This window comes from Apostichopus japonicus, chromosome 19, assembly GCF_037975245.1.
Source record: "Apostichopus japonicus isolate 1M-3 chromosome 19, ASM3797524v1, whole genome shotgun sequence".
Classification (NCBI taxonomy): Eukaryota; Metazoa; Echinodermata; class Holothuroidea; order Aspidochirotida; family Stichopodidae; genus Apostichopus; species Apostichopus japonicus.
The window spans coordinates 218,344-233,683 of NC_092579.1; the positions used below are offsets into that span (position 1 = coordinate 218,344).

At 36.1% G+C, this 15,340-nt stretch overlaps 1 protein-coding gene and 1 long non-coding RNA gene across 3 annotated transcripts in view; one reads left to right on the top strand and one right to left on the bottom strand.

Moving 5' to 3' along the window:
- Window positions 1–10,995, top strand: part of LOC139959412 (transmembrane protein 114-like) — a 96,639-nt gene extending 85,644 nt beyond the window's left edge. The window contains exons 4-5 of one of the 2 annotated variants that reach the window (XR_011790101.1): window positions 214–3,534; window positions 3,640–10,995. Coding sequence is in view for 1 of the 2 variants with exons in the window: in XM_071957004.1 (XP_071813105.1) it covers window positions 214–467 (254 nt within the window). In the remaining variant the exon portion in view is untranslated. Of the gene's footprint in view, window positions 1–213 lie in introns of both variants that reach the window. The other variant, XM_071957004.1, reaches the window with a different exon arrangement.
- Window positions 9,929–11,945, bottom strand: LOC139959416 (uncharacterized). Its single transcript, XR_011790102.1, has 2 exons — window positions 10,416–11,945; window positions 9,929–10,297 (listed from the first exon to the last, which is right to left on the bottom strand). It is a non-coding gene; the product is annotated as an uncharacterized lncRNA (long non-coding RNA).
- Window positions 11,946–15,340: the final 3,395 nt, after the last annotated feature.

The window sequence follows — 15,340 nt, forward strand, 5'->3', positions numbered from 1 at the left end:
TCAAACTGCTGTCCATATGTAAATGCAATCATAAGACCTGAGCTTTACATAGTTGACACACACCTACTCTAAACAATTACTGAGCACCACCGATTTATCTCCATTCTATCATCTCCGGCCTGTACTCACATCTGAGTCCAGACAGTTTCATGAGCTGGACACGTTCCACCCTTCCTTGTCATTAACACTATATTTTCTTGTTGTTCTTTTCAGCATTCTTCAAATTGGTTTGCATGGTGTTGTTCATGATCAGTATGAGCGTAGAAATTACAGAGCGGCCGAGAGAGTTTGATACAATTCCACAAGAATACTCGCTGGAATATTCCTGGTCATTTTACCTTGGATGGGGCTCTTTCATCTTTAGTCTGGTTACTGGTATTGCATACCTCTTACTAGCTCGAGCCTGGGAAACAGAGGAAGTCTGGCTGAAACCAATGGGCAAAGAAAAGAAAGGACCAAAACTCTGATATCCCTCCTTCGGAGCTATTTTCATGTAAAAGTAGTACTAGTGCATTAATTGTCTATTAACTGGTTAAAAGGTTCATTAATAAGCAGTACTAATCTTACTGTAGTGGTACCATGTTAGGATAGACAGCAAATGCTTCAGGAAATTATTGATTTTGTTTCATTATTGTTTTATATGTCCTTCCAAGAAATTGATAGAGCTGCAAAATTGTTAAAAGCAAACATGTTTCTGTTTCTGCCATACAAACTGGTTTCATTTTCAGACACACTCAGTTAGTATCAGAGATATAGAGAGATGTGGTTGGGTAAACATCAAATGAAGACAGACAAGTTAGTAGCATGAGTCTTGTATACATGCAATACATCTCTGATATATATCAGAGATAAAGAGATATGTGGTTTGGGTAAACATCAAATGAAGACAGACAAGTTAGTAGCGTGAGTCTTGTGTACATGCAATACATCTCTGATATATATCAGAGATAAAGAGATATGTGGTTTGGGTAAACATCAAATGAAGACAGACAAGTTAGTAGCGTGAGTCTTGTGTACATGCAATACATCTCTGATATATATCAGAGATAAAGAGATATGTGGTTTGGGTAAACATCAAATGAAGACAGACAAGTTAGTAGCGTGAGTCTTGTGTACATGCAATACATCTCTGATATATATCAGAGATAAAGAGATATGTGGTTTGGGTAAACATCAAATGAAGACAGACAAGTTAGTAGCATGAGTCTTGTATACATGCAATACATCTCTGATATATATCAGAGATAAAGAGATATGTGGTTTGGGTAAACATCAAATGAAGACAGACAAGTTAGTAGCATGAGTCTTGTATACATGCAATACATCTCTGATATATATCAGAGATATATAGAGATGTGGTTGGGTAAACATCAAATGAAGACAGACAAGTTAGTAGCGTGAGTCTTGTATACATGCAATACATCTCTGATATATATCGGAGATATAGAGAGATGTGGTTGGGTAAACATCAAATGAAGACAGACAAGTTAGTAGCGTGAGTCTTGTATACATGCAATACATCTCTGATATATATCAGAGATATATAGAGATGTGGTTGGGTAAACATCAAATGAAGACAGACAAGTTAGTAGCGTGAGTCTTGTATACATGCAATACATCTCTGATATATATCAGAGATAAAGAGATATGTGGTTTGGGTAAACATCAAATGAAGACAGACAAGTTAGTAGCGTGAGTCTTGTTTACGTGCAATACATCTCTGATATATATCAGAGATATATAGAGATGTGGTTGGGTAAACATCAAATGAAGACAGACAAGTTAGTAGCGTGAGTCTTGTATACATGCAATACATCTCTGATATATATCAGAGATATAGAGAGATGTGGTTGGGTAAACATCAAATGAAGACAGACAAGTTAGTAGCGTGAGTCTTGTATACATGCAATACATCTCTGATATGTATCAGAGATATAGAGAGATGTGGTTGGGTAAACATCAAATGAAGACAGACAAGTTAGTAGCGTGAGTCTTGTATACATGCATTACATCTCTGATATGTATCAGAGATATATAGAGATGTGGTTGGGTAAACATCAAATGAAGACAGACAAGTTAGTAGCGTGAGTCTTGTATACATGCAATACATCTCTGATATATATCAGAGATAAAGAGATATGTGGTTTGGGTAAACATCAAATGAAGACAGACAAGTTAGTAGCGTGAGTCTTGTGTACATGCAATACATCTCTGATATATATCAGAGATATAGAGAGCTGTGGTTGGGTAAACATCAAATGAAGACAGACAAGTTAGTAGCGTGAGTCTTGTATACATGCAATACATCTCTGATATATATCAGAGATATATAGAGATGTGGTTGGGTAAACATCAAATGAAGACAGACAAGTTAGTAGCGTGAGTCTTGTATACATGCAATACATCTCTGATATATATCAGAGATAAAGAGATATGTGGTTTGGGTAAACATCAAATGAAGACAGACAAGTTAGTAGCGTGAGTCTTGTTTACGTGCAATACATCTCTGATATATATCAGAGATATATAGAGATGTGGTTGGGTAAACATCAAATGAAGACAGACAAGTTAGTAGCGTGAGTCTTGTATACATGCAATACATCTCTGATATATATCAGAGATATAGAGAGATGTGGTTGGGCAAACATCAAATGAAGACAGACAAGTTGGTTGCATGAGTCTTGTATACATGCAATACATCCCTGATATGTATCAGAGATATATAGAGATGTGGTTGGGTAAACATCAAATGAAGACAGAAAAATTAGAAGTATACATGTTATACATCTCTGAGACCAGGTTTAATACTGGCTTGTATTATCACAGAAACTACAAATTGACAAATGTTACTTGACTGAAATGAATGTTTGATCCAAGAAAACTACTGGAGTATATAAAGATAAAATCAGCATCATGTCTGAAAACTGTCATCTTTTTTTATTTTTCATTTTTTTATTTTTTATTTTTTATTTGTGAGGCTGCTTTGTGTGTGACCAAAATCCCATTTCTTCCAGAACTTCACAAGTATTTCATAAAAGTAAGATCATACAAGAACACTTCTAGTGTTCAAGATATGTAAAGTTTAAACATTCCTTTAATATGTTCCCTAAAGCAAAACAGTTAACTTTAATGACTAATGCATATGATTGTTACAGCAGTAGACTCTCTATAGAGCTAGGAACAGGAGTACTGTGTTCAATGTCAAAGTTATTGTACTGGACACTCATGCTACTAAAAAAAATCTTGTAAGAGCTAATCTAGAGTATGGTGAAGTTACAAAGAAGTACGAAAAGACAACTGAGTGAACGGACCTTATACTCTCTAGGTAGTGTTGCAGACTTACCCAGAGCTAAATGCTAGCTAGTGTTATAGAGTTACCCAGAGCTAAATGCTAGGTAGTGTTGTAGACTTACCCAGAGCTAAATGCTTGGTAATGTTGTAGAGTTACCTCGAGCTACATGCTAGCTAGTGTTATAGAGTTAGCAAGAGTTAAATGCTAGATAGTGTTGTAGACTTACCAGAGCTAAATGCTAGGTAGTGTTGTAGACTTACCCAGAGCTAAATGCTTGGTAATGTTGTAGAGTTACCTCGAGCTACATGCTAGCTAGTGTTGTAGAGTTAGCAAGAGTTAAATGCTAGATAGTGTTGTAGACTTACCAGAGCTAAATGCTAGGTAGTGTTGTAGACTTACCCAGAGCTAAATGCTTGGTAATGTTGTAGAGTTACCTCGAGCTACATGCTAGCTAGTGTTGTAGAGTTAGCAAGAGTTAAATGCTAGGTAGAGTTGTAGACTTACCAGAGCTAAATGCTAGGTAGTGTTGTAGAGTTACCCGAGATAAATGCCAGCTAGTGTTGTAGTTATGAATACATGTAGCATAGAATAGCAAGACTTATTGTTTACTGAATCATATCACCAAGAAGTCTTGAAATTTTAATATACCAAGAGAGAAGACTGTTGGTCTTGTGACATCCTTTTGTCATCTTTGTTCCATTTTATACCTAAATCCATCCCTTCGTCCGTTCAAACACAACACTTAATACAAAAGACTATGAATTAAATTGAATTCAAAAGTCTGACTCAAATCTATCCATAAGATGAGAGGTTGCATAGTTCAAAATCTGAAGAATGAGGTTTCATACTGTGGATGTTGTATGAACTGAATCTGAAGAATGAGGTTTCATACTGTGGATGTTGTATGAACTTGATTAAGAGCTCTTAATCAATAAGAATGAGGTTTCATACTGTGGATGTTGTATGAACTTGATTAAGAGCTCTTAATCAATTTGGTGGGGCACAGGCCGGTGGGGCATCAGCCTGGATTGTAAAAATGAACAATGATTTGCTTAAGTTACGTGACAAATGAATGATACAGCTTTATCCATACCTTTTATTCTCTGTTGGCATTTTCTTAATATTATCCATGGCAATAATATACATGTTCCAAAGTTTTAGAAAATACTTGATCTGTCTTCATGTTCCATACTCAGTTTAGTTATATTTTGCATGTTGTGTACATGGCAGGATATTGTATTAAGTCTATGTAATGTAAAAGAATGTCTGCTGTTAGGAATTACCTAAAACATGTTAAGAAACCTCTTATCTTGATCACTCAGAAATAATTGACAGAAAACTTTGTTCCATTCTCTTGAAAATGTTGTTTATCATTCAATCGATTTTCTTTGTGCAGTAGCTTTCATAGAATGAAATATGGCAGGGTGAGAAATATTGTGATTAATTAAGTCTCAACTTAATGCCAAATGTTTTTAAACCTTCATCAGGAATGAAATAGTAGAGAGACTTCTTGTCTTCTTTTTAAGTTAAACACAGTCAACTTTCTTTAGAATACAGTATATTGATTACCTATGTATGTTGTAAGTGATGACTTGAGAAGCTCAGGCTCATGTTCAGACATTACTGTCAGTTTCATCTTAAGATTCCAGTTGATCACTCTAAGACACTATCCTAGATTTCTGCAATTAATAAAAGTAATGAAGTGATTAATTAATGAATTTGATTCAAGTTTCAACCCAGACACTTAATGCTATCACATGCAAATAGTATGGACTGTTTGACAAATTCAATACTTGAAAATGAAATTTGACCAGAGTGATTTAACTTGATGAGATTATTTGATTAAAGATTAAAGCATTAGCTAGAAATGATGGTACCAACACATGACTCTACCACATAGCATCGGCTAGAAATGATGATACCATCAGCTAGAAATGATGATACCAACATATGACTCTACCATATAGCACCATCTAGAAATGATGATACCAACATATGACTACCATATAGCATCAGCTAGAAATGATGATACAAACATGTGACTCTACCATATAGCACCATCTAGAAATGATGATACCAACATGTGACTCTACCATATAGCATCAGCTAGAAATGATGATACCAACATATGACTCTACCATATAGCACCATCTAGAAATGATGATACCAACATATGGCTCTACCATATAGCATCATCTAGAAATGATGATACCAACATATGACTCTACCATATAGCATCACCTAGAAATGATGATACCAACAATTGACTCTTCCATATAGCATCATCTAGAAATGATGATACCAACATATGACTCTACCATATAGCACCATCTAGAAATGATGATACCAACATATGGCTCTACCATATAGCATCATCTAGAAATGATGATACCAACATATGACTCTACCATATAGCATCATCTAGAAATGATGATACCAACAATTGACTCTTCCATATAGCATCATCTAGAAATGATGATACCAACATATGACTCTACCATATAGCATCTGCTAGAAATGATGATACCAACATATGACTCTACCATATTGATACGCTTGGAGTTATTGCTCAGGTTGGAAGTTATTGCCTGTTTTTTCTTTGAAGTAAAGGTTAGTTACTACTGTAGCTACTAACTTACTGTTTTAATATCATCTGTTATTTCAGATCCCTTTGAGCCGATGCCAAAAGACCCCCACCCCTCTATGCACTTGATTCGATTTGTTTGCTTAATTGTCACAAATTCAAATCATGTAATGTTTTAGTTGTTTTGCCATTTAGAGTTGTGAAAGATAAAATATCTCATAACCATCTCCTTGTTTTGTTCTTAAAGTCTGAAATTGATAGAATTGTAAAGTGTTGATTAGCAAACTGAAACTAGCTTTAAGTAGAAGTTTATCATTAACATAATAATGTTAATGAGTCATGATTAAAGAATACCATTTTGTTTTTGGTAATATAGGTTTGCTGTTTAATTTAAAATGATATGCTTCCATTTAATTGTTCTAATTCATTTTGCTTGGTTTCTTTCCCTTTGTTTGTACTTTTGGTTACTTCTTTGTGTGGTTGATGCTTCATATTTCCCTGCAGTAATAGTCATAATTGGAGGCAACTCATTTCCCTGAGTACTAAGCTACTGTATGTATATAGGTGACAAAGCAGTGTTGTCTTCCTTCAGCTTGTCAAGTGGGAGTAGTCACAGACAGGAATGGAAAAAACCCCTAAGGGTTATCCTCATTGGCTTTCTTGCAATTAATCATCTTTTTTATCTTTCCAGTTTCTATGGCAACCTCTTGCTAGAAACCCTTCAAAGACTTATTTAGTATTCTGAAAATCTCAGCAGTTGGATTCAAGTCATACTGCCACCTACTACTATAGTATGAAGTAATATCAATAAATTAAAGCAACATGGCATATGTTTGCTTGGAAGTAGCTAGTGATCAAGAATCTTACTAACCTTCATGTCAATTAAAACTTTGCTTGTAAATCGTGACCATGTTAGAACTAAAATTCAGTAGCATCTGTTCCCAGTTTGTGCTTTAGTAATGCTTTTGCAAAAGACTGAAGCCGGCAAGGATGGATTGAGTTTTGTTTGTGTTCTGTCAATGACAAAAGTTAATTTGCATGATATTGCTATACGTAAAAGACATTCCATTTTGATTTATTTTGAGGCTCTTCAGGTATAAATACAGTCAGACCATGTTGTCAGGCTTAATTTCTTGATTTTTACTGTTATGGCATCTCTTAGTCTTTCATCATTATGTGCATTTATTTCAACTGCTCTAGAGACTCTGTTATCATCATCTTTTCTTTTGATATTTATGTTATTTATGATATTTATGTTATTTATGATATTTATGATATTTATATAGTTATGTTAAAGTGGTTAATGGCTCACATGTATATGCACATAGTTTAACAGCATTGGTCAGTGGTAAAACCATGTTGGTTCAGTGTAGTGTAGCCTGACACATTGGTAAAGGGATGTATTCAGTGTTTCAGACTTGCTTTGTTTTATAAAACAAGATAAATGGGAGGCATGAATTGGTGGATAGACTGTCTCTTAAATCCAAAGAGTCCGTAATTAATATAGTTGATGGCTGAATAAAGGATTGAAAGGTTTATTATTTAGCATCTATGTACACTTCTTGTGATCACACATTGAAGAAGTGCTAGAATTGCTCAAAAGCTATGCAAACCAATTTATTGGCTGTTTTTAATATTTCTCCTGGATGATGATAGTAGGCTATATTAGATGCTTCCGCCAGTAACAACAACAAAATGTTACAAAATAATAATAAAATAAAGTTAATTCTTAACATAAACCTTGTGTAGGCTAATGACAATTTATGAAAGAGTCTTACATTTCCCTCCCTTCTGGAAGTTGGCATATATGTCAGTCTATGAAATAGAGAGTAGTGTAAAGCAACAGGTATTTATGTAAGAGCTTACTATCTTACATGTACATATATATATTTTAAGAGAGTGAAAAATAAGTGAAGTAATCAACTGCCCCTTACAAGATGTATTGTTTTAACATTTTCATTTATTACTTTTATTATTTTATGAAAATACTATGAATCTTTGTTCAGATTCTTTTCTTGAATAATGTTGTGGACCAAGTATTTTGAGCTCCAAATATATATTGACTGCTTGTATACATATGTTTTCTTAGAGTTGATATTTTGGTGTTTTGTTTCATATTTTATGATCATTTGTATTTATGATCTAGGAGATGAAAGTTCTGACTACCCTGCCGGCTGCTGTATGTGTACATATCTCTGTGAATTAAATTTAAAATTATAAAATATCTGACCAGTGTTATATATTCCGTCTTGTCTTTTAGGTAAGGATGCAATGTAATCACCCTGCTTCACTTAGATTGTATTAGCTGTGTTAATAAAGGCTAATACTATAATGTCATTTATGGAATATTCTGGTGGCTCAGGGTGAAATGGTAGCACACAGTGGTCCCTTGCTCACATGTCAATCTTTTCTGATCCATAGTTTAATCAAATGCAGTATTTTAATGGAATATTGACTGACACCTAAAAATGTCAATCTTTTCTGATCCATAGTTTAATCAAATGCAGTATTTTAATGGAATATTGACTGACACCTAAAAATATCAATCTTTTCTGATCCATAGTTTAATCAAATGCAGTATTTTAATGGAATATTGACTGACACCTAAAAATGTCAATCTTTTCTGATCCATAGTTTAATCAAATGCAGTATTTTAATGGAATATTGACTGACACCTAAAAATGTCAATGTTTTCTGATCCATAGTTTAATCAAATGCAGCATTTTAATGGAATATTGACTGACACCTAAAAATGTCAATCTTTTCTGATCCATAGTTTAATCAAATGCAGTATTTTAATGGAATATTGACTGACACCTAAAAATGTCAATGTTTTCTGATCCATAGTTTAATCAAATGCAGTATTTTAATGGAATATTGACTGACACCTAAAAATGTCAATCTTTTCTGATCCATAGTTTAATCAAATGCAGTATTTTAATGGAATATTGACTGACACCTAAAAATGTCAATCTTTTCTGATCCATAGTTTAATCAAATGCAGTATTTTAATGGAATATTGACTGACACCTAAAAATATCAATCTTTTCTGATCCATAGTTTAATCAAATGCAGTATCTTAATGGAATATTGACTGACACCTAAAAATGTCAATCTTTTCTGATCCATAGTTTAATCAAATGCAGTATTTTAATGGAATATTGACTGACACCTAAAAATATCAATCTTTTCTGATCCATAGTTTAATCAAATGCAGTATCTTAATGGAATATTGACTGACACCTAAAAATGTCAATCTTTTCTGATCCATAGTTTAATCAAATGCAGTATTTTAATGGAATATTGACTGACACCTAAAAATATCAATCTTTTCTGATCCATAGTTTAATCAAATGCAGTATCTTAATGGAATATTGACTGACACCTAAAAATGTCAATCTTTTCTGATCCATAGTTTAATCAAATGCAGTATTTTAATGGAATATTGACTGACACCTAAAAATGCTAGTTATACTACATGTCCACAAACAGTTGCAGTTTTTTTTTTTTTGTGTTGAAAAGTTTGGTATGAATGAGGTTTTGGCCCTTTCTTTTCACAAGTTGTCATGGTGACAACTGAAGTATAGGGTCTTCACTTTAGTTTGCTTCCATCAAGTGACTTCTTTGTAATTTCCTATATACTCCAACTGTTAAGAGTTATTTTCTGATTTGGACATTGTTTTCCATGATGAAATCATTGCATTTGCTTTTTTCAGATCTTTAAAAATCTTCAACTAATATACAAATTCTTATTATGGCGAGTGAACTTTGCTAATAATATAAGGTTTTAAGTATTGTCAAAAAATCATAGCATCTTCTTTTGTAAGTCTGTTGTTTACTACTGGAAAATTCCTTTAACAAAATTTGTGATGCAGAAAATATATACATGTATAAACAATCATAGTATAGTGAATACATTGTGTGCAGTCGGAAAGAAAACAAATAATGTATATCAGTACGTAGTATGAAGACAAGGGCTGTATCTTAGTGTATTAAATACATTGTGTGGACCAGGAATACTGTATCTTAGTATAGTCAATGCATAGTGTGAATACCAGAAATACACTAACTTAGTGTAGTCGAAACAGTGTGTAAATACCAGGGATACTGTACCTTAGTGTAGTCAATACATAGTGTGAATACCAGAAATACACTAACTTAATGTAGTCGAAACAGTGTGTAAATACCAGGGATACTGTATCTTAGTATAGTCAATACATAGTGTGAATACGAGAAATACTGTATCTTAGTGTAGTCAATACATAGTGTGAATACCAGAAATACACTAACTTAGTGTAGTCGAAACAGTGTGTAAATACCAGGGATACTGTACCTTAGTGTAGTCAATACATAGTGTGAATACGAGAAATACTATATCTTAGTGTAGTCAATACATAGTGTGAATAACAGAATTACTGTACCTTAGTGTAGTCAATACATATACCAGGAATACTGTATCTTAGTGTAGTCAATACATAGTGTGAATACGAGAAATACTATATCTTAGTATAGTCAATACATATACCAGGAATACTGTACCTTAGTGTAGTCAATACATATACCAGGAATACTGTATCTTAGTGTAGTCAATACATAGTGTGAATACGAGAAATACTATATCTTAGTATAGTCAATACATAGTGTGAAGACCAGAAATACACTAACTTAATACAGTGTGTGAATACCAGGGATACAGTATTCTAGTTTAGTCAATACATAGAATGTCTTTAGATTTGTAATCTTTGTGATTGTGTGATAAAGTCATACCTGCATTGAATGTTATGTTTTATACGTGTTTGATCTGTAATGATCTTTTCTTTATTTAAAGAAATGAAACATATTATGCTTTAAGATACATAAGTTTGCGTATTTGAATCTTTTATTTTGCCATGAGTCTATGCATTTTGTGGTTTTGTTCCCTATTCCTATGTAATGACCATATAAATGTAAATTTCAAATAATGTGTATTCCAATATTACCAGGGCTGTACATACCTACACAGTTATCAATATTAAGCTTGTATTTTGAAGTAGTATAATCACCATGTTTCCTCTCTATTTAACTTCTGTAAAGTATTGTGTCATAAATGCAATTAAAGGGTGAAGGATGGTTAACATTGCTCCTTGTTTCATTCTCTTTGTCATTGACTTCCTATGCTTGTTCTAGCACAGAAACCCATTGTACAGCATATATTACCATCCAATCCTTGCCTCTCCCTTCCTCACACACTGGCATGGCATGTGGGAATTCAAATTCCGTCTGACTTACGGAGTTACTATGGCACTCATATGATGAGTCTACACAATCAGATGGTGTTAGAACTGACTCCACGTGGCTTATGATATCGCACTCTGTTCAATTTTGACAGTCCCTTGATCGTACAATTTATATACTGTGGGGTTATCATTATTTTATACCGCCTACATAGGTTATTAAATATTTTTGGATATAACACTGCACAAACAAGTCTTTTTCTCGAAGGGGTTGGAATAGACCAACCAAACAGGTATGATGCATGTTCTCGACCAAGAATAGTAGGGGGGGGGCGGGATAAATGTGGAACAAGTTCTGGTAAGGACTTAGTTTTCAGCCATGATTCTCTGGTGCAGGCATCGTCGTAACCCCGCAATTTTAAAACTTTTATCCATTCCTGCTCAAACAGCTTTGCTGTTATGATGGCACATACGGTAACTTCGCGGTGCTAAAAGCAAGAAAGTGCTTTTGAAGGACAGCCGTAATCAAAATCGCTCTGATTTTGTCCTGTGCTATTTCATTTCTATCCTTCATCTTCTTGGGTTTATCGATCTCTTCATCAAATTCCGTCAAAATGCGAGACTTTATGATTCTTGTATAGTGCCAAGAGCTCAAAGCAGACTTTGCGCATGCGTTGAACTTTACCGTGAAATTCTTGCAAATGGATTAAATAAGTCTTGAAAGTGCCTCACAAAATGACTTTTCCTCTTCCACTAGCAGGGTATTTGTCTACACGTGCGTTCGACCATGGAGCTATAGCTCCATGGTTCGACAAAGTGGTTACAATTTTACTTTGGCACTGCGGTCATGTTGCGTTCTATGGTATTGGTTTCGTTGGGACGTGACGTTTGAGTTCCCACTCGTCACGTAAAAGGCACACAAAATTGTGTAGCAAACCACGTACAGATTACCGTCAGTCATAGAATAAAGACAGACGCCAGAAACAAAATATTGAGAACAAAGGTACAGATTTATTGAACACGTTTGCTCTTTATCAGCATCACACACGTAACGTATTCTAAATATCTTATAAAGGATATCAATTAAGAAATTAAAGTTTACGGTTTCTGCAATACCAGTGAAAGGTCTCCAAAATTAAACGTTTTTCACCTATTCGACGAAGTCCTTCCGAACAAAGAAATAAATTACTTTCATATCTCTTGTTAATACTAACTCAAATTACGACCATCTCCCACCAGTCCATCTCGCTCCGCGTGTCCTTTCTATTATGACAACACTCGATCTATACTGCAAACCTCGAATTGAATGGGTGTCCAGAACGGTCGCGTGATTTTGCAACCTAAAGCTAAACTGCCTGTTATTTAGCCAATGAAATCATTCTTGGTCAAACGAATATCCACTATTGGTCTATGTGATAGAGATAACTACCATGAACAACCCCCCTCCGGCCTCACCCCAGCCTCCACAGCCAGTAGACATAAACCCAACCATCACTTGTGATAGAGATGATATTATTAACAACTCTCCCCCCCCTTCCCCCTCCCTCCGGCCTCACGCAGCCCCACAGCTTAGGAAATACAATCCCAACCATCATTTTTGGTCTATGTGATAGAGATAACTATCATTAACAAACTGCTTAGAAATATCTTATTCCTTTTGGTCGTATGGCATTGAATTCACACACAAGGCTGAAGACTTGATCATCACCCAGCCACGTGTCCTCCACTTTTCTACTTTTCGTCCATTTATTACAATGTTTTTTATTCTGTAATGGAGATGGATTTTGCAAAAGTTGAATCTAAAATATTGAACCTCCTGACATGACCTAATGAATGCATTGGTTTCAGTGTCAGCACTGTTAACATTCTACTTTGAAAATAGTAACTTAAAATTAAGGAAGTTTAAGCAAAGAGAAAGCAACGTGTTTTCAGATCCTAGTGGCAATATGACATCACAGATTTATAAAATGACAGCTATCAGAGACGACTCTTAAAATAATATATCCTTACCAGGCGCGTATCCAGGATTTTCAAACCCGGGGGGCGCGAATTACTATCTAAGCGGAGCGCCACCATTGGTTGGCGCGCAGCGTACAAGAAAATTTCTTATTTTGATACCCCCCAGATCACCGGAAACGGCACTTCTCGGGCTTGAAATGACCAACCAGATGTACACTTTTTGCCTGAGAACCAAGTATTTCCTAAAAGTTTTTTTTTCCATCCATAACCTTTTTGAAGATTGTCAACCCGGCACACATCATGTTCGACCTGATCGCATATCCTGTGGGTCTTTGCTTTTGTAGGTGATTCTACGTCGCGGCCCTCAATACCCGTCAGCCCCACTTTTCAAGGTTTAAAGCCCCATATTTGTTCAGAATTTGAAACTTTACATTTCTCGTGAATAAACTCACTTCAAAACATTCCCATAATGTTGTACAAAATTTCATCTATGGACAACCAATATAGAAAAACTTCCTTCAACCCCTAACAGACCGGTCAAAATTGCACGAGTAGAGGGAAGGGTGATGCAGAATGTTGGTCAGAAATTTTCGAAAATTCAGACACAGTTAATTTATTGGTGTAGAAATATTAAAACCTCTTATAACGGCTATTGTAAAACTTGGTTGAAGGAAATGAAAAAATAGCAGATATATCCGAAACCGAACACTACACACATAGGCGTAGGAGACGAGGCGGCAGTGGCGGAGCTAGGGGTATTGGTCAGGAGGGGCGAGAATGGTCTGTAGGGACGCTTTCGACACTATCTAAGCGGAGCGCCACCACTGGTTGGCGCGTAGCGTACAGAAAATTTTTGAGTAAAGATACTCCCTAGATCGCCCGAAATGACCCTTTCCGGGCCTGGCTAATTTGCAGATAAACGAAAAATAAGGTGTCATCGCCAAATTACACCAACAAAATGTGAGAAATGTCAATAAGTAGATGAGAGCGCAATAAAAAAGTCAATAATCACGAATAAGTAAAAAGTGGTAAAGAGCTGAAAAAGGCTCCAGCAGTCCATTTGAGTCCGTCGGGGGGGGGGGCATCCGCCCCTGACGGTATGGACGCTCCGCCACTGCGCGGCGGGGGTGCAGCCCCTAATTCGCCATTACTAATGTAAAAGAGAATTTTGACATAATTGGACCTCCATGCTTTTTATACATCTACATGAGACATGTCGTTGTTTACATTAGCATCCCGCGGTATACTGCGCAATTTGAACGGACCGTACGGTACATGATGGCATGCGATGTAATAACCGATGCTTGCTTACATGATATTGACATGAACACGTTGAACGCGCGCTTCGCGCGCGAAAATTTTTGGTTATTTTTTCAGGCAAGTCGGACAGTTTTGAGGCTTTTCATCCTGGAACGCCATTTTCATGCTCACTGATATGATGTGATATCTGCTGTTTGCGTTACAAATTCGAACAGGCGCGTAGCGAGGAATTTGCCAAGGGAGGGGCGAAGCCTGTAGGCAAACTATCTAAGCGTAGAGCCACCATAGGTTGGCGCCAAGCGTTCAAGAAAATTTTGGCCGAAAATGCCTCCCAGATCGCTGGAAATGGCATTACCCAGGACCATTTGTTAGCGCGAAGCGTTCAAGCAAATTTTGGCCGAAAATGTCTTCCAGATCGCTGGAAATGACACTTCCCAGGCCTTGTAAGTTGCATCTAAGCACTTTCTATTTTGAAATTACTTAGCGATATCATTTTAAAAAATGCTGAATGGGGGGGGGGGGGGCGGGCGGTCGCCCCCATCCCAAAAATCGTCATGTTGCCCGACGACGCTGTCGAGTTCGAGACCAGCCACAGTTGGTTTCATAGCACAATTCTACACACGCGTTATGATAGACCATATATAGTATATATATAGATCATTAGAGAGAGAGGAAAATGGAAACGTCAAAAAATGGAGTTGTCGGTGTAAGGGGTAGGGTGAGTCACACTTTTACGAAATCATTGATCCGTCACTGGCTACCCTTCAGCGCTGTAATGGTCACTGTTCCTCTTTCTCTTCGCGTTTTTCTTTTACTCCCTCCTTTTCTCCTTTTTCTCTCTTTTTTCTTTTTCTTTTCCCTTCCTTCCTCTCCTCCTCCTCTTTTTTCCCCTCTTTTTTCCTCCCTTTTTTTTCTCTCCTCTTTTCTTACCCGGGGGGCGCGCGCCCCCAACGCCCCCCCCCTGGATACGCACCTGCTTACATGGGAGCTGTTGGGGAGTTGTTTCGACAAAGATGTCTGGCATGTAAGCCA